Source organism: Carassius carassius, chromosome 45 (genome assembly GCF_963082965.1).
Source record: "Carassius carassius chromosome 45, fCarCar2.1, whole genome shotgun sequence".
Taxonomy (NCBI): Eukaryota; Metazoa; Chordata; class Actinopteri; order Cypriniformes; family Cyprinidae; genus Carassius; species Carassius carassius.
The window spans coordinates 21,596,606-21,616,956 of record NC_081799.1 but is presented as its reverse complement, the minus strand read 5'-3'; the positions used below and the strand labels follow the sequence as shown (position 1 = coordinate 21,616,956).

At 35.6% G+C, this 20,351-nt stretch overlaps 3 protein-coding genes across 3 annotated transcripts; 1 reads left to right on the top strand and 2 right to left on the bottom strand.

Annotated features, from left to right (window-relative positions):
- Positions 1 to 2,025: 2,025 nt before the first annotated feature.
- Positions 2,026 to 6,535, bottom strand: LOC132127070 (BTB/POZ domain-containing protein KCTD9-like). Its single transcript, XM_059538692.1, has 12 exons — positions 6,356 to 6,535; positions 6,133 to 6,254; positions 5,995 to 6,038; positions 5,801 to 5,900; positions 4,182 to 4,237; positions 3,961 to 4,089; positions 3,592 to 3,659; positions 3,400 to 3,495; positions 3,170 to 3,319; positions 2,941 to 3,046; positions 2,735 to 2,868; positions 2,026 to 2,654 (listed from the first exon to the last, which is right to left on the bottom strand). The coding sequence occupies exons 1-12, from the start codon at positions 6,401 to 6,403 to the stop codon at positions 2,538 to 2,540; spliced, it is 1,170 nt and encodes a 389-aa protein (XP_059394675.1). The 5' UTR covers positions 6,404 to 6,535; the 3' UTR covers positions 2,026 to 2,537.
- A 938-nt stretch (positions 6,536 to 7,473) lies between these two features.
- Positions 7,474 to 14,234, bottom strand: LOC132127072 (beta-centractin). The gene is made up of 11 exons (XM_059538694.1): positions 14,033 to 14,234; positions 13,115 to 13,179; positions 12,599 to 12,674; positions 12,187 to 12,312; positions 11,293 to 11,417; positions 10,991 to 11,207; positions 10,789 to 10,881; positions 10,349 to 10,523; positions 10,205 to 10,266; positions 10,085 to 10,125; positions 7,474 to 9,110 (listed from the first exon to the last, which is right to left on the bottom strand). Exons 1-11 carry the CDS (start codon positions 14,078 to 14,080, stop codon positions 9,008 to 9,010), a joined length of 1,131 nt encoding a protein of 376 aa, XP_059394677.1. The 5' UTR covers positions 14,081 to 14,234; the 3' UTR covers positions 7,474 to 9,007.
- Positions 14,235 to 14,613: 379 nt separating this feature from the next.
- On the top strand, positions 14,614 to 19,142 carry LOC132127073 (E3 ubiquitin-protein ligase MARCHF5). Its single transcript, XM_059538695.1, has 7 exons — positions 14,614 to 14,761; positions 15,292 to 15,391; positions 15,472 to 15,674; positions 16,501 to 16,631; positions 16,709 to 16,892; positions 18,000 to 18,166; positions 18,240 to 19,142. Exons 2-7 carry the CDS (start codon positions 15,363 to 15,365, stop codon positions 18,399 to 18,401), a joined length of 876 nt encoding a protein of 291 aa, XP_059394678.1. The 5' UTR covers positions 14,614 to 14,761; positions 15,292 to 15,362; the 3' UTR covers positions 18,402 to 19,142.
- Positions 19,143 to 20,351: the final 1,209 nt, after the last annotated feature.

Here is a 20,351-nt window from a genome sequence, read left to right as displayed (position 1 = left end):
GAAGCCTTATTACAATCTCCTGATGTAAAAAGCATAATATCATAGGATATAAACTAAATACAAAGTCTTATGACTTCAACGTCACCACCATGAAGCTAGTAGATGGGTTTACGTGTTTGGTGTGATGACGTGTAGGCCCATTTAGCCATTTGTTAGCAACTACATTTTTCAAGACAAGTAAAATTTTAAAAAGAGAAGTACTGCAATATGAAAATATCTTGAGCTTATGTTAACCACAGGCCTTATTTCGGGCATTTAACCAAAAACCTATTGACGGGGATGCTAATAACCTAACTCATTGCCAGGTTTTGGACTATAAAAAAAACATCCCTGCAGAACTCTATTGAGAGTACCAGAGAATTCTATGGAATTACCATAATACATGTCCAAAAAAATGAACCAATGCTGTTTTAAGAATATTATGGATAAAAGTGCCTTAAAAGTTATTGTATGACTACAGAAGACTTGGAATATAGTGCACGAGTTATATGGAGTAGCTTAATTTTAGTCATTTTGGAGCTTGACAGATCCGGTCCTTATTCACTGTCATTACATGGAAAAGATTTTTAAGAGGAAAAACTGTTCTTTAAATGGTGTTGTTAAGCACTATCAGAAGCAATTATATATAACAAAAATATTTAAGTGTCTGACTTATGAACACTAATAATCACAATTCCTCCACCAAGTAATCTAGTGCATTAGAAAGGCACATTGATACAAGTTCGACGTGATTTGGCTCATCCATCCGGGACTTTTTTAATTCTTCTGAAAATTGTAAAATTATTACTATAACATGGCAACTGTCAGAGTGTTGCACAAGTGTAAATAATATTTATACCTAATTGCTGGGCAGATGTTTACTACTAGCCTACAGGGAGTTCAGGCAGCAGCAGATCTGTTCATCTGCTCCTGTCGATGGTTTTTCCACACACTCAGGTCCAATCAATCAATCTCTGTGGCAGCGGATCCTGGCGAACAGGTTTCACGGTCTGCTACAGTGCTTATGTGCTGTGATGAGCTACTGACTGTCATGGATGAGCGGAGGCTGTTCCCCGGAGGTGTAGATGGCACCACGGCTCATCACGCTTGGGGTGTTGTTAGAGACACTGCTGCCCCTGATGGCGGCTTGATGATTTGCAGCATGATGATTTTCCTCGTCTTACCGAATCTGTTGTTTTTATGACATAGCATACACTAAGCAAGTAAACTTATGTTTCGTATTCATCGTTTAACGTTATCACTACTGACATTTTTATATGGTTTATGATATTTTCCTCAAACAATTTATGTTTATGAAACACATCAAACAAGGCTGTTAAGATTTTGTGACATTGTCTTCACAATTAAGCACATAAAAAAGTCTTATTACTGTAATTAATTTGACCTTTTTTCCTTTTTAATGATTCCTATTATCCTCAATAATGATTATCATTAGTTTTGAACTATTTAGCATTCAATATTTGATTTTCTGATGTTGAATTTGATTTAAATTTGGGTAGAGTTGATTTTAATTTAAATCAGCATAAAGTCATGACAACAAATATTAATTTTTTTTTAAAATAGATAATCAGTGTTAATCTAGTAATATTGCGGTATTAGTAAATATTTAGAACTTGTTTTTTAATTATTATATTTTCTGTTTTAACTTTAATATTAGTTGGGAGTTTTAGTCATTTTATTTATTTATTTATATATCTATGAAGTTATAGAGAGACTGCTTGTTATTATAAACTAAAACTAAAAGAAACTGAGAAATGATGCCTTGGCAACTAGCTGAGATTATTTCATTTTAAGTAAAAAACTTGAGACTAAGAGTGAAGAGTAATGAGATTGAAATATCTGTGCTAAATTGTCATAAAAATGAAACAATCTATACAAACCATACAGCATTTGTTAATCCGATCAAATTTATTAAGGTACTAACATTAAAATAAGAATTCTCCTCTTGCAATAAATGAACTGTCTGCTCTGAAACAATGCATTGCAATTGTGAAAATAGTAGAAAATTAAAAAGCCAAAAAGTCCTTTCAGTCTCCAGTGTTTGACTTTATTGGACCATTACAGGGCTGGGGACATTAAACTAGCAGGTTTCAGCAGATGTTTTCCTCTCTGCATGCAGCACAGTCCAGAAAAGCCACGTAACAGTGAAACAAGCACAACAGTGTAAAAATGACACATATGAAAATGTATCAAACTGCGCATTCGCAGAACAGCCACATTCCTAAATAAGAATCAGATGCAAAAACACAAATATCAGACGCTCAGTTCACAGACCAGCAGTGACACATGTAGAAGCTTGGCACAAATATACAATATAATGCAGAATATCACAAATCTCGTTCGAAAAAATAAATCTTGCATTGAGAAATGGAGCAAACACCATCTATAATAATGCAATGCATCACAATAAATGATCTGAGGCAACAGTAGACAGCAGATGAACAGATAATATCAACAGGCATAAGGTCACATGACAGTAAGTTTGCAGGTACTGTAGGTTTTTAATTAAAGCTGCTCTGTGAAGAGGCTGGAGGAGGCTATCTGACACTCTGGGACATGTGCAGCGGTGTCAGCATCTCCTCAAAAATGGCCCCCTTCACGTTGGAGCCCCGCAGGTTCGCCTCCTGAAGGTCACAGCCGGACAGATCACAGTTCTGTTCGACAAAACAAAAAATAGAAGTGAAGACATGACAAACTACCAAACGATTCTGAAACAAAACTGATGTGCGCTCACCTCCAGGTCGGTACCTGCCAGAGTGGCCCCCCGCAAGTTACAGTTCTTCAGTTTGGCGTTCTTCAGCGTGGCCACGCGGAGGTTTATACCCGTCATCTGACTGCCCTCCATATCCACCCCCTTTAGATTAGCTCCTGTGAGGAAATGACAGGAGTTACATACTGGGAAATATGAGATCCAAGAGAAGTCAAGTGTGCTCATTTTACCCTCTAAATTCGCTTTAAGTCCTGCGGGATCTTCAAAATTACAGCCTTTGAGAGACGCCCCTTCTGCATTGGTGCAAAGCATTTTCACACCCTGTAAATTGGCACCCTGGGAAAGACATGCAAAAAGACCAAAACAGTGTCACAGACAGAAAGACATAAATGATGGATAAATGCTACAACAAAAGGAACCAAAAGACATGAGTGAATGTCTAAAATTTGATATCCTTACATCTAGATTGGCACTGGAGAGGTCTGCTCTCTCCAGGTTGGTACCACAGAGGTTGGCGTGTGTGAGGTTACAGCGGCTGAGGTTGGCCATCTTGAAGTTGATGTAACGCAGATCAAGACGAGAGAGATCCGCCCCGCTGAAATTCAGGCCCTGGGAGAAACAGTTTACATTGATATAATGTACAATAAAATGATAAAATAAACCAGTGCAAATATTCAGTTACTTCATACCTGACATCTAAGTTCTGATTTAGTCGGAGTGGCAAGCAGAAAACGCACAAACTCTTTGCGGGAGATGGGCGAGTGATCTTCGGGAGGCTGGGAATTCTAAAGCAGGACGAAACAGCCCTCACTGTTATTTATGTCCACATTAAATAAGTCACATTTTCACCTTATTATAAACTTTTTAGCCTTTTTTCTTACCTTAATAACACCTTCAAGCTGCTCAGCGAGACGTTCAATTCCAAAGAAACGAGCTTCTTCAAGCACCCCTGCATAAAATAACCCTCCATAGGTACTCATTTCACATGCAAAGAGTTTAGCCAATCATAACAGAGCTCATTTACATATTAGAATGTGTGTTATACAAAAAACTATAAAGGTGCAGTTCCAAAAGCAGTTTATATATATATATATATATATATATATATATATATATATATATATATATATATATATATCAGAAAGAGGGAGGAAGATGCTTAAGGAAAACTAAATGATGACGGTTTTCGGTAACAACCCTTAGGAAGCACATAAAATGCTACAAAATGGTTCATGTCTCTGCTCTCTTACCCAGCAGATTGATGCCGTCATTAATAATGAGCTGTCCATGTCTCAGGTAATTTAATATGGGCTCAAAGTAATCTGGACTCCGATCAATGAGATACGCCCCTTGCTCGTCCTGTTTGTTTCCCCAAACATCTGCCAGGAAATGACAAAATAAAAAGAGCAATATGAATAGAAGTACATGCACAAATTATATTTGGAACATTAGACACTGGTTCAGTACTCACCCTTGTCTCTGAACATGTGAGCCAACATGCTCTCCGGTTCTTTGACCAAAGTGCTCCTAACAACCACAGAAAAGTGTTAATGCATTACATTGACTACGTTAACAAGCTGTTAAAATTCGGGTTATGGTCAGGTTAAGGTCACTATTCGGGTTTCTGAAACATTCGGGATAACCCGTTTACATGCGTGAGCAGAGAGAGTTACTCCTGTATACATGGAATGTGTAATCAGTCGCCAATCCCGATGTAAATGGCGACGCACGGTTAGCGTCTGGACGTACGGACAACAAGACGCAATATGCGTCATTTCCGATTCTTCTTCCTGTATCCAAAGACAACAACAACAACAGCAGCAGCAGGCGGATAATGAATAGTTTGGTACTTTCTGCCGTCAATAAAAGACATTATATTCATGGTTTTCACCACACTAATAAAGAAATTGGTCTCCTCCTCGCTCCGAAAGTGTGGTGCTGTGCTGCGTCTCGCCATGTTAACCTCGACTTGTTTACTTCCGCTATACTGCACGTGGGTTTTTTTATGCACTGTCTCTACTCAAAAGACCAAGATTCCTTGCGAATAGAACATGCGCAGAACACACATTTTGATGGGGATATGCCGAAACGTGTTTACAAGACCAAATATTCAGGTTAGAAAAGGGGTACCCCAGGTATAATATCCTGGTTTTTAAAAACCGGGATATGAGCATATCCGGGTTTTTGCTGGTGTTTACATGGCCGTGCGCGACCGGGTTATTGCTAATATTCCGGTTTTGAACGGGTTATTGGCTGCATGTAAACGTAGGCATTGATCACACAGCAACAGCTGTGACGACAAAAAAAAGGTGGGGGAAAAACATTAAAATACATGTCAAAATTATAATGTATTACAGTTAATATTTTGCATCACTAAAAAAGATTTTGTGACATTTTCATTAAAATTGACACATTTCCCACAATAATCCCCTTTACTGTAATGCTGTAGTGTTTCAGTTGCTCAAACTTTTTAATACTAAGGGCCAATTAAGTAAATGCTGCATTAGCTATACTAAAATAAAATGCTTTAGATATATTTTTTTTTTTACAACCAAAAAAAAAAACTGTTTTATTTTTAAAATGAACTTCACTTAAGGTTTTTTTTTTTACATAAAAAAGTCAAAACAAAAATATAAATAAGAAATTAAGATATGCTTTAATGACATATTTTTCCCTGCACTTGTGACATGGCGGTTTGGTTTGGGCATCTCCGTTGTAATGCATTCAGAGATTTTTGTCTTTTATTAATTCCCATTAATTTAATCTGTGAATATCATTAAAAATGCTTAACATCGCAATAAAGGAAAAAAATAAATAAATAAAAAGTTAAAATCAGCATAATTAAAGGCATGACAACAAATACTACCAAATAAAAATAATATTTACATTAATTTATATATTAATTATATTTATCAATTTTACTATTAATTATAATTAGTTCACAATACAGTGAGAACTAAATGTTGGTACTTACTTGCCATTAAAATATTAGGGAAAATAATTAATAAAACAACAAAATATGGTTGATTATGATGGTTTAGATTATGGATTACAGTTATTAAGACTAGTATGATCTGTTTTTGACATCACCGTGTGGTTGTGAACCGTCGACCTCCCACATTGAGGGTGATCCAATCAGTGTGTGCCCAGGAGTGAAACTCATGCGGACTCTCGGTGTTATTTGGTGGATCTGTAGGACATTATTAAATTAAGACATTTTAAGGCAACTGAAGACAGATCTAAGAGAGTCACACAGCAAATCAAAGTTATTATGTTATACTCACCAACAAAAGAATCTCCTTCCGATATATACAAGACATCATCATCTCTGTTCCAGAGAAACAGCGCGTTTTATGTTTATGATAATATACACATGTAAACAAAGCTGTTTTATGCATTAGATAGCTAGTTAATGTTCTTACCTAATAAGGGCTATATCATCAATAAGACCTCCTTTCCCATTGTATATGTTGGCAGCTTTTATTCCAAATTTTGTGCTTGCAACTGACAGTAGATCAGCTAGAGTTCCATAAACTGCCACCACCTGATGAAAAAATCATGAAAGGAGCAACAACGTGTGATTTATTCAGGAAACACGCCTTTAATTATATATTAGGCAGACAATAGATAACAAAACACACTCACCTTGCCATTGTATGAGGTTCCATTTACAAACAGCGTGACTCTTCTCATGTCCGTGCTTGTATTGTGACTCCTCAGTGTCTATATTTATTGTTTCTAAAGTCCACGTTACTGTAATTCATCAAACCATTTCCGACTACTGAAGAAGGCTATTTACTTCCGTCATTACTGCGGCCAATCAGGGACTTTGAAAATAGAGCGCGGTTCAACAAAACGCAGAGTCCAAAGGTGGGCGGGATTAAAGGACCAACTTTCTTTTCTGATTGGCCAGGTTCGATAGAGCAAAATAATACTATTTTTTGTATTTTTGTATTGTGGATTTACATTTCAATGGATACTGACATTTCTCTCTTCTCGTCATTTAATACAAAATTATTGTTAAGGCCGATTATGGAGTAACACGTAGACGACCACGTCACGTGGTGTTTGTCACTTTTCTCAGCGCTGGCTGTAATGGCCGAATCAGTCAAAACTTCAGCAGACTTGAAAACCACTGTTAATAACATCAGCAACAATGCATAAGCAGACAAACACTTAAACACTGCTCTTTGTTTACACAATGCACAGAAGTTTATTCCAGACAGCATTAATTTATTTATCATACTGAATTTACTAAATTAAATGAAAAAGCGACAATTGAAGAAACACTTAATTTATTTTTTATATTTTATTTCTATTTGTACGTCAGGTACTAACTGATGAGATTGATTTAACAGATGATGTTTTGGTTGTGTTTAACTGTCACAAATACTAATTTAAAAAACCTAAAAAAAATTTTTGAATGGCTCTCAATGGAGAATTCGGCTTTCTGAGCCATCATCAATAACAAGTGTTAAAATGACCAGCTTTATAAAGTAGTCCATTTTTGTGACTTTTACAATATTTTAAGCTCACTATTAGCAATTAACTCTAATATGTTATTATATAATTTTAATATAGTAAATTTAGGTATCTTTAAACTTACATTTTAAAAAACTAATATGAGTTTCTGGTATACTACAAAGTCACGCAGACCAAATGTGACGAAACTTCAGCAGACTTGAAAACCACTGTTAACAACATCAGCAACAATGCATAAGCAGACAAACACACTGCTCTTTGTTTACACAATGCACAGAAGCTTATTTCAGACAGCATTAATTTATTTATCATACTGAATTTACAAAATTAAATGAAAAAGCAACAATTGAAGAAACAGGTTTGTACATTTGAGTCCTTTTTTCGTTTATTTTTTTGTTTCGTTTTTTAACAGTTTGAATAGCAATCCACTATGCACAAGGCTTATGATGAAATTTCTATCTCTATCAAAAGAAAAGCAACCAAGATGCTCTGACTTCCCAATGACGACACTGGAGTGAGGCAAATCTTAGGTTGGAAAAACTGGACTTAAACGCAACCCTGCTACCCCATCATCCCATTAGAGAGCAGCTCTCTTTCAACAAACACTACAGAAATACTAGTGCCAGAAGAGCTTCTAAATCCATTCGGCCACCCTCTGCCTTCGATATCCACATCGATGAGATTTACAATAAAATAACACACAATCTCAGTCGTTCTGTTGAGTTCATGCACTAATCTGGAATTCGGGGTGAGTCTGAATTTACATCGAGATCGTGCCACAATGATGAGACGTCTCATGGCAACGTAAAAATTTACTGGACGACTTCATTAAAGCTTCAGTCAACAGCTCTGGTTCTTGAGTTAACAATATGAGGATCATGGAAAATGTTCAGAGGAAGAACATAACTCGAAAGGGCTGATGTTCGCATCAATTTCAAAGTCAATTTTTGTGCGGTAACAATTATGCTTTACAACTTAAAGCTGACAAACATAATTCTAAGAGCAAAAAAGACAGTAAACAACTAGAAAGTGTTTCTTAAAAGCCGGCCCTTTTCATAAACCGATGATTCCATGTTAAAATGTGCTGTATACTAATAAGAACACTTGTCGACGTGTCAAGCAGCGATAAATCTAGCTACCTACCGTGTACTTCGTATTTCAGTATACATTATTTAGTTCCCTTGAGCTACAGAGTGGTTTCAGCCTCGAGACGGGAGTCAAGGGGAGGGACACAGACAGGAAACACAGTAGTGTCCATTAAAGTGAAATGTTGTAGTGGTGAGCGATGCCTTTTTCTATTGTATATGCTCGTCATTAACAAATAGGAATAAAAATACTATGCTGACAATTGCGACATTTAAAGAAAATGATCGATCTCTTCGGTTCTGGAATGAAATTCTTACAACAGAGTAAAACATTCACCTTCATGTTTCATTAGAATAGATATGACAATATCATACAGGGCAGGGTAAATAGTGTAATAAATATCTAAAGCGCTAAATTGAAGCATTGACTTTAAATGAAACAATAGTTAACAGTATTGACTGATGCCCTGAAAAGCCTTTTTGTCGGTGTTTGTTGGGTGCAGAACGGGCAAGGGATGCCCGGTGGCATCCTGCCCCAGTGCCATTCGTCGGGTGTCCCGAACGAGAGCTGGGCAGGGGACACAGAAGGCATGCCTTAGCTGCAGATGGGAGGCCCGGCAGGTTCGCTGTCGGGACGGGTGGGGAGGGAGGGTAATAGAGGGAGGCCAAGCGTGAGAGGAGAGGGATGTGAAACCGCAGAGATGAGTGAGGCCAGTGGCCTTAAACCCCATTAAAATGTCTTCCGGTGGATGGCACGGGCGCGATCTTCCTCATATTCCTTCTTGGAGACCCACATCTTCTTAAAGGTGTCGAGTGAAGCCAGGATAGATCCCCTATACAAAAAAAAAGGAAAAAGCTAAAGTAAAATACACTAAAATATTTTTTAAAACACATACACTAACATTCAAAAGTTCGGGGTCTGTAAAAAAATTTTTGTTGTTGAAAGAAGTCGTTCATGTTCACCAAGGCTGGCTTTGTTTGATGAAAAATAAAGTAAAACAAATAAAAGTAATACTGTGAAATATTTCAAATTTAAAACAACTTTAATTGAATATATTTTAAAATGTAACATACTGTTATTATGTTTTTTTCTCTTTTTTTTAATACTTGAATTTTATTAATTCATTTTTTATTGCATTTCAGTACATTTAAATTTTATTTATTTTTTGTCATTATGGTTTTTGTCTTTTTAATTATTTTTGTTTATTAAAAATTTATTTAGGTGTAATTAATTGAAATTTTCATTTTAGTGCTTCAACTTAAGCTTTAATGAGCTTAAATTAGATTAAACGTATTGTATTTCAATTCATTATTTTTTTGTTCTTTTTTGTCATTTTGGTATTCACTTGTCTTTTTTTTATTTTTGTTTAAAAAAAAATTAAGTGTAATTTATTTTTACTTTTGTTTTAGTTAGCTATTTTAGTGCCTCAACTTAAATCTTTAATTAGCTTAAACTAGTTTAAACTTCTAATATATATATATATTTTTTTTAATATCTAAAAAGGAAAAATAATATTGCACTTTACTCAAGCTTTAATTCAATTAACAAAAATGTTTTAACAGTTTTAGTTAATGATAACCCTGATTATTTTAGGAATCTTTTTGGGGAATATGAATTTTTTAAATATGAAATGAATATGAAAATCTTTTGTAACCTTATAAATGTCTTTACTGTCACTTTTGATCAATATAATGCATCCGTGCTGAATAAAGGTATTAATTTCTTTTAAATAAATAAAAAAACAGTAGTAAAACTTTTTTGTGTAACATAGGCATATATATATATATATATACACAATGCTCTTACCCTATCCATGTTGAATAAAGTCTCTCCTGTGGTGCAGATATCTGAAACAAGAAAATATATATATATTTAAAAACACAGTTCTCACAATAAGCTAACATTTCTTAGCTGTAACAGGGTCACCTTAATTTTAACGTCTTTGGGTGCAAGTTTCTTCACTTCGCTTAACAACCGGTCTCCAAAACCTGCGAGGAACAAAGATAGTGTTTCAGTTCTGTCACTGGATGGAGAACTGAAAGATGCTTTCGACGGATCTCTTCGCTCTACCTTTGAGGAGCGTTGAGCCGCCAGACAGCACTATGTTAGAGAAGAGCGTGCGACGCAGATCCATGTCTGACTTCTGAATGGCGAAAGCCAGCACCTCATGAATTCCCTCGCTCTCGTCTCCAATCAGATCAGGCCTGAAGAGAAGCTCTGGAGCCCTGAACCGCGCTGGACCGATCTGCAGGAGATAAACCGCTGTGTTTAACACATCAAGTCAATGTGAAACTAAAACTGATTCCATTTACTTTCTTAATACACAATTCTGGTGCTATCATGAGTGAGTTATCGGTCCACTTTATCCCAACAAAGGAACATTTGCCACATTATAGAAGATTCTGAATGTCATGTTGACTTCAGGAAGAACCTGAACTGAAGCTCCACTGAATGTCAACAAAACCAGGATATGATGCTACACTAACATATATGAGCAATCTCATTCTTACATCTAGAGTGCTTCCGTCAGGGAGTGTGTATTGAGCTTTTTCAGTTTCTAGAGTTTCATCCTTCTGGGGGTTGAGGGAAAGGTAGCAGGCTCTCTGGAAAACAAAACAGCATTTCTTCATCGTTTCATATCTAGATTATAATTTCCACCAAGAAGGAGCTGCAAAGAACATGTCGTATGAATCCTGATGTGGTGTCTCATACCTCCTTGATGGTGCGCACGACCTCAAACTCTGCAGAAGTGTGGAAATCGTAGCCTTCCTTGCGTAGGAGGAGGCGGAGGTATCGGGAGACGTCACGTCCGGCGATGTCCACGCGCATGATGGAATGTGGAATGGCAAATCCCTCGTATATGGGGACAGCGTGTGTCACACCATCACCAGCGTCCAGGACCACACCTGTGGTTCGGCCTGTGGCGTATCTGTTAGACAGGAAACATGTTTGCATGAGAGAGGGAACAGGAAGTCTGATATCAGGAAGAATGAAATTCAAAGCAATGAACTCACAAACTGAGCACCGCCTGCATGGAGATGAACAGCGCCGGCACGTTGAAGGTCTCGAAGAAAACCTCAGCCGCCCGCTCACGGTTTTTACTGGGGTTCAGCGGCGCTTCAGTCAACAGTACAGGATGCTGTGAGAAACATAAAAAATATGAATATCTGAAAAATACAGTGCAAGACAGTGTTTATGGCAAAGAACTGTTTATGGTAACTGAAATGAATCGGAGATCAAATAAAATATAAGCTTACACTTTATTTTCAGGTGATATTACTACAAAACATTACCCAAATAACTATTAAATAAGATTAATAAACTACATGTACCGTATTTTCCAGACTATAAGTCACACTTTTTTTCATAGTTTGGCTGGTCCTGTGACTTATAGTCAGGTGCGACTTATTTATCAAAATGAATTTGACATGAACCGAGAGAAATGAACCAAGAGAAATGAACCAATAGAAAACATTACCGTCTCCAGCCGGGAGAGTGCGCTCTATGCTGCTCACTGCTCCTGTAGTCTACACTGAAGACATTGAGCGCCCTCTTGCGGCTGTAGACGGTAATGTTTTCTCTTGGTGCTTGGTTCTAAATGAATGCGACTTATAGTCCAGTGCGACTTATATATGTTTTTTTCCTCATCATGACGTATTTTTGGACTGATGCGACTTATACTTAGGTGCGGCTTATAGTCCGAAAAATACGGTAGTCACAATAGGGTTATGTTATTGTGAGGGATTGGTTTAGGGGGTAAGTTAATACTGTAAATATGCATAATTTACTGTTGTTATTATTACAGTAAGTGCATGTAGCATGTAAAAAATATCAAACTTTTTTTATAGATGCGATTAATCATTTGACAGCACTAATAAACACATAATATATCAAATGTAACACCGTACCTCCTCGGAGAAAGTCTGCAGCTGTTCCTTCGAGTACACGTACTGCCAGATGCGCTCCATGTCATTCCAGTCTTTCACAATACCGTGTTCCATAGGATAGCGGACAGACAGCAGCCCCCTGTGCTCCTGAATACAGAACAGAAATAAATAACACAGAAGGTTTTTACATTATTATAACAGCATGAAATCAAAACTATTTGTCCAAGTTAATAACTTTTCTTTTGTATGGCATACATAAAACTTTATTAACCAATAACATCACAAGTTAACACACAATATTATTTCTGGCTAAATATTGTGACACATTATGGAAGTTGACTGTATCATGAATGCAATTTCATACTGTCTTTAAATAGATAAAAAAAAATCTTAATAGAGAGACATTCTTCAATTCAAATAAAAAAAAGTTTACCTCAGCTTTGGGTCCAATGAAGAGATCACCTTCAAGGGCACCAGCCATCACCCGAACATGCTTGGGCCGTCCCACACTAGAAATACACCATTCTAGTTATTACATTACATTCACAACACATTACATTACTAAAATAAATGCCAGTATTTGTAGAGACAAAATGCATAATATGTTCATTTGAGAAATTTGATGATGGTTAATATTACATCAATAAACACAATTTATCTTAAAATTGTTTGGCAAGATTTTTTTAATGTTTTTTAAAAGAGACTCTTATGCTCACCAAGGCTGTATTTATTTCACCAAACAGTAAAAGCGGCAATATTGTTAGATATTACTGCAAATTAAAATAACTGTTTTATATTTGAATGTATTTCAAAATGTAATTTATTCCTTTGATGCAAAGCTGATTTTTTTCATCATCACTACTCCAGTCCTTCAGTGTGACATGATCACATGATCTTAAACTTTTGAAAGTTACTCCAATATAGTAATATCAATAAAATAGTTACTTACTAATTAGGGAAACAGTATTTAGGGATCTGATCTCCAGCAAAGCCAGCTTTAATAACTCCAGACCCCTGAAAGAGAAATTGTAAAGCAAGTTACAATGGTCTACAATTGTCCAGGAAGGTGGTTCAATATAAACGTGCAATATAAAAGCTCAAACAGTGAATGTGTTGTAAAATGATTCATCTAATGATCTGATCCCTCCTTGTTTGTTCTTGAGTCATGAGACAGCGCTGGAGGGAGCAACCAGAAAACCAACCAGCTGTAGACTCCAGAAGAGTAAACAACCTAGAGTTTCACTAAACATCACTGATATTTGATAAGTTTTCATAAATTTAGCAACCTGTCAAAGAGACATTCAGACTTTGAGATCTCCCACCTTAAATCTGATTAACAGTTGGGGCTTATTATTTCTCCATCTATAGCTGAAAACTTTTAGCATTGATCAAAATCCATTTTCTAACTTATATTAACTATTTCATACTAATAAATGTGTCTCTGTATATAAGGCGGGGTCACACCCAGCCATCTTAGCAACTATAACTCTCAAATACAGGATTTTATCTGACAGATAATCTTTTGACAACCATGCATCTTGAAATATTTCGTTAATTTGTACAACGCGGAATCATTTGTTGAAGTTTGAGACTAATTCAAAGCACCACTGAAATCAATGACAAATCAGCTTTACAGCGATGCATCAATCTGAGCAGCTAATGCTTCAAGATAACGCAATTAAGACGGATATTAGCTACTGAAAACAATCAGAGGTGCATCAGACTGTACACAATATAATCTAAATAAATATAATCCTAAACACCTCTCAATTAGCATTGGCCGACTAGCGCTGGCTTTGGCACAATGGCATTAGCTTTAGCCTCTTAGCACAGACTGGGTGTGGAGGGCTGCTGACATCATACTCACATTATCAATCACAACCGGCTGGTTGGCTATAATATCATACGACTCCATGTTCAGCCTGCGATTGGGTGCGTTTTTCGGTCAACTCGTTCGCAAGAAGCACCGTTTATGATTTTCTGTTCATGTAAACAAAAAATAACCGTCGCTGCTTAGCAGAATAACCACAGGCTGAGCGGTGATATGTCAACCGAACCGCACTGTGGAGGGAGCCAATCAAACCCGCCTGTCTAGGAGATGAGTGACAGCTCATTTAGCCAATAGCCACCTGGTTCGTAGACGCAGTTTGACAACCTCCTGTTGTTTATTTATTTTGAATGTGTTTATTTTTATATATATATTTATATGTTATGTTCAGATATAATTCGAAATAAATGTATTTAATTAAATGTTTTTGTCAAGAAGCAAAATAGTAGCAGAGAGGACCCTTCATAATCATAATAAAAATTATTTTACAATTATCCAATACACATAACTTACTCTTTAGTTTCATGCATGTATGCTCTTTCATCAAGTGATACAATATATAAATACAAATACACACCAAACGAAGCATTCCTGGACATTTTAGATAGTTAGGGACATTTATTTTGACTAACGGAAGTGGCTTATCCGGAAATTGTTCTTCATGAGGTTGTCGTTCTGTCCTGCGAGAAATTGAAAGTGTATGAGATTTTAGTGATCTAAACTAAAAAACGCATATCAGAAACATTTACATCTACAAAACATCTTCAGGTGAGAATCTTCGTTTGAATTCGTTGAACAATGTTGTCTGAATGACATGTCTTGGTGTGTTTATAGCTGTTAAAACTTTGGTTAGTTTAATGCGAGTCATTCCATATGAAAATAGTGCTGGATTAAAACAAAGTTTACATTTCAATTGTTTAATTAAGTAATGCCCACTGACATGACATTCATACATGACTAGGGCCTGATTAATAACTAAAAAACGCAAATATAATAAGAGAAAAATGTATTGTTCATCTTTTATACAAATAAATAATTTAGTAAAATAAATATAATTATAAATATAATACCATGTCGTAAACTGTAATAATAGTAATAAAAAAATTGTAGATAATTCTTTTATAATCCGTTTAATAAATGGTGTTGATTACCATATTATAAGACTAAACGTATCATGCATTTTACTATATTTATTTTACTTACAGTAGAAATGTTATTAATGAACATTGTGATGTGATATATCAAATATGTTTTTTTACTGAATAACTGCGTTCATGTCTAATGGTCTGTATTAGCAGGTGTTGTACATTGAGCCTGCTGTGGCTCACTCATGGTTGAGCTGGAGGGAGTGGATCGAACCTGACACAAGATGGCCTGTGTAGATGAACCTCCAGAGAAGTGAGTTTCTCCATCAGTTGTGAATCACAGGACTGGTCAGCAGAACTAATGGACACTGATAATCTATTGTCCGATGACAGGAACTGCTGGGTGTGTTTTGCTACGGAGAAGGAGGATCGAGCTGCAGAATGGGTCAGCCCGTGCCGGTGTAAGGGCTGCACCAAGTGGATCCATCAGTCTTGCTTACAGCGATGGCTTGATGAAAAACAGAAGGGAAACAGCGGAGGAGCTGTCAGCTGCCCACAGTGTGGCACTGAATACCAGATAGTTTTCCCCAAAATAGGTGAGTATTTGCACTTGACCTTTTTTTTTTTTAAAGGAAAAATACTGATACATTTTTGTCATGGATTCAAACATTATTGCATACTTATAATGCACCAAATATTTATTTGGTGTATATATATTTATTTATTGATAAGAGTGTAGTACTCCCAGCTTCTGCTATAAAAACAAATTTACTGACTGAAATTGCCATTGAAGTTAAAATAAATTAAAATACAAATATTAGATAAAATCTTGGCAACTAAAGGAAATTAAAAAAAAGTGTAATTTAAAGTGCTAAAATTAGTAAAGCTAAAATTAAATTAAATTAAAGCTAAATGGAAATATAAAAAAGTACAAAAACTAATTTAAATATTTAAAAATAATTAAATGAAAAAAAAAAAAAAAAAAAAAAGTGCTTTGGCAAATAACAAATAAACCCGAAGTTAAAACTAAAATTGAAATAAAAATAACTCAAAGCTTAATAAAATATATAGAAAACAAACCTAATAAATGTATATAAAGAAACAAAAATTATAAAAAATAAATAATCAAAAAAAGGCAAAAGCACATACTGACTAAAATGTAAATATAAAAATACAAGTTAATTTAAAATTCTAATTACTATATTATATAAATATTAATAAAATACGTTTTGCATTTTTTTATCATTTAAAATAATAATCATTTATTTATTTTTTAGCTTTTTAATTAGCTCAGAAAATGTGACAAAAGTGTTCAGATTCTGCGTGGGCTTACTAATGACTAATATTCTGATATTCTGTTTGGCTGATATTCTGTTAATTTAATAGGGAAGTGTTAAGTGTGTGGTTTTGTCTCTCGTCCAGGGCCTCTGGTGTACTTCCTCCAGCAGGTCGACAGAGCTCTCTCCAGGGCCAGTCCGTTCGCCGCGGCTGGAGTTGTGGTGGGCACCGTCTACTGGTCAGCCGTCACTTACGGTGCCGTCACGGTTATGCAGGTGTGTTAAAGGCAGGAGGATGAGAGGAGCTTGGCTCTTCTTGGCTCTTTTGAACACAATTTCTTCTCCGTTTTCAGGTGGTGGGCCATAAGAAGGGTCTGGATGTGATGGAGCATGCAGATCCTCTCTTCTTACTCATGGGTTTACCCACCATCCCCGTCATGCTGGTCCTGGGGAAGATGATTCGCTGGGAGGATTACGTGGTGCGGCTTTGGCAACGACACTCCTCTAAGCTTCAGATCTTCAGCGGGCTTGTACCTGGTATGTGGAAAACGGGGTTAAACTTGGCAATAGTTCATCCCAGTGTCATTAATGAATAAAAATAGATTTTTAATCAAATGTAAAATAAAATGTAATAAAACTTTTTAATAAAACTTTAAAAAAAAAGTAATTATTTAAAATGTAATTATTAATTATTACATTTTAAAAAGTTTTGCTTTGCCAACGGAAATAAGTTAAAGTACTAAAATTACTTAAACGGCAATAAAAATAAACTAAAGCTAAATATAATAAAAAAATGCACACAAGCTAATAACGACAAATGCATAACAAAAAAATTAATAAAACTTGAACTAAAATGAAACCTGAAAAAAGCAAATTTATCAAGTACTGATATTACTAAAACTGAAATAGAAATAAAGCTCAATATATATATATATATATATATATATATATATATATATATATATATATATATAAAATAAATAACTAATAAATGAAAGTTAATAAAAATGACAAAAGTACACAACTCTATCATTTAATCACTGAAGTAATAAATCACTAAATCTAATAAATATATTTAAATGTTTCTTATAATGTAATAGTATATAAATTAACCTAATACAAAATTAAATCTATATAAAAAGTAAATAAAAGCTAATTTAAATGACATAAGCACTTATTGAAATGACAAAAATGAAAACTAAAGGATCATTAATTGAAGTATTGAAATTACTAAAATTAAATACAAATAAATTGAGCTAAATATAATTGTTTTTAATAAAACAAATACCAGTACAAAATGACAAAAATTTAGATGAAAACCAAAAATAAAGGCAAATTCATTGAAGTATTGAAATGACTAAAAATTCTATAAAAATAAATTAAATATTATTGTTTTTTTTTTTTCAAAAAAAAATTTTTTTTGCAAAAACTAATAAAAATTACAAAAGCACATAAAAAATGATTAAAACTCAAATTACAATAAAGATGGAAAAAATTAGAAAACAAAACTAAAAAACTGTGTAAACTGTTCCATTAAACCAAATTTATGATTCAATATCACAGTCTTACCGTAGGCTTGTGCTATTAATAAAAAAATTAAAAAAAACATAATTTTTAAAGCAGAGAATCTCATTTGTTGTGCAGGTGTGGGCCGTCCTCTGGCCCGCATCCCAGCGGAGGGCAGTTACGGAGCAGACCATCTCTCTGTGTCTCGCACCCTGTGCGGCGCCCTCATCTTCCCCTCCATCGCCAACCTGGTGGGACGCCTACTGTTCCGCAGGGTCACATCAAACCTGCAGCGCACCATCCTGGTGAGAGTCGAAAGCGTTGAGAGTCTACCATACATTAGGAAGTGTGAATCCTAACCCAGTTTTCCTCTTCCAGGGCGGCATTGCGTTTGTGGTGATCAAGGGAGTGCTGAAAGTATATTTCAAACAGCAGCAGTACCTCATCCAGGCTAACAGAAACATCCTGAATTACCCAAGGCCCGAGGGACGAGCAGACGGCACTTTTGAGGATGACAATGAAGACAGTAGCAATGAATGAAGGAAATCAACAAATGCACTGTAGTGTAGCATTCTCGGTATAAAGAAAGACATATTTACAGATGTTTAAAAGACATAATTTCTCAGATTCACGTGACTCTAAATCAGCAAAAACACATATTTGCTATGTGTTACCTAACTGCAAGGATGACTGAAATACTTTAATCTGTTAGAAACGTTTGCTGGGGTGTTAAAGTGCCTGTAATAGCAAAATACACCAGTAGATGGCGCCAAATGCAAAGCTGGTACCTGCACTGTGCACTGATGTCTCTGATGAAGACATTGTCATTTAGCCTGCAAATGTAGAATCATGTAAGCAGTTCGAGAATGAGTCTGATTGAAGATGATAAGCACTGACTCTTCAATGACAAATAAAGGATAATATACCCACAAACTTTGATAGTGTTAATAGAAAATCAGATAATTTTTTTTGTGTGTAATCCTTATCTTTCTCTTTTTGATAGGCTTCATAAACTGCTTTTGAAATAGGATGAAAATACTGAGTGAATTTTATAATTGTCTGAGGGAGAATATTGATCTTTGTATTTTAAGGACTAAACTTACTCACCAATGGATCCTCTGCAGTGAATGGGTGCCATCAGAATGCGATTCCAAACAGCGGATTAAAAACATCACAATAATCCACAAGACATCCACACGACTCCAGTCCATCAATTAACATCTTATAAAGTAAAACTGAGTTCGTAAGAAATAAAGCCATCAATGTGTTTTTAATTTCAAATTGTTGTTTCTGGCTACAATATTTTATTCATAATGCTACTTTGTCCAGTGAAAAATTTGTCTGGTCTGAATTAGGAGAGAAATATGCACAGATCGAACACAGTTTACAAGCAAAAACAGTTCTAAACAAATATGTGGGTGGATTTTGATGTGAGTGGACAACGGGATGGACTTTTTCCACTAGAGTAAGTGTTATTACTACAGACTGGTTTCGTACAAACAAACAACTTTTACTTCTGAAGATGTTAATTGGTAGACTGGGGTTGTGTGAATTACTTGTGTGTATTGTGGTGTTTTTATCAGCTGTTTGGACTCTTATTCTCACGGACGGCACCCATTCAATGCAAATGATCCATTGGTGAGCAAGTGATGCATTGCTACATTTCTCCAAATCTGATGAAGAAACAAACTGATCTAAATCTTTTATGGCCTGAGTAAATCTTCATTTTTGGGTGAACTATAGTTTTAAAGTATTAGTTCATCCAAAAATGAAAATTAGGCTGCGTTTTACCCTTTAAGAAACGAGTAATGACGTTTATTTAAATAGAAGTGTTAATTATGTAGTCAGGGGGGGTGAGGTGATGGGCATGATTTTCCCGCTCCCCACTGGCGTGTTTGGCAGAGCCCTTCATTGCTGTCAGCAAGCCATATCCTCTGTGCTCTGTAGCAGGCCCTTGGAAGGAATAGCAAAGACAAGGCTAAGGAATAATCTGGCCCGCTTCTGATCTCTTATTTCTTTATTTTGAGAACGAGGTTTGGGGCTATGAATAATGCAAAAGTTTGCAGATGGTAAACGGCTGTCTGGGAGAAAAGACAGAAGAGGGAGTGCAATCACCTCACCCAAGACGACTTCATTTGGGTTTAAAAATACACCCCTGCTCACAGCCGTACAACTGGAGCAGCACTCAACTCACACAGCATCTAAAACAGTCCTCTGGGATTGTTGTCACCCACTTTTAAACATCTCTGAAAAATATAACTACGGCAGACAGGCTTTGTTGAAGCTGCCAAACGTTCAGTGGAACGTAACAATGTTTGTGACGCAGAAAATCACACAATTCATCTGTCACTTACAGGATATAAACATCCGAAGTCATATTACAGAAGTTTTCATTTAGTATTCCAATACATAAAGTTGTAAATAAATGCCTTGATTTTAAAACATCTTGGCAAAATATGAATTTAAAAGGACACTGATGGCTGAATCATA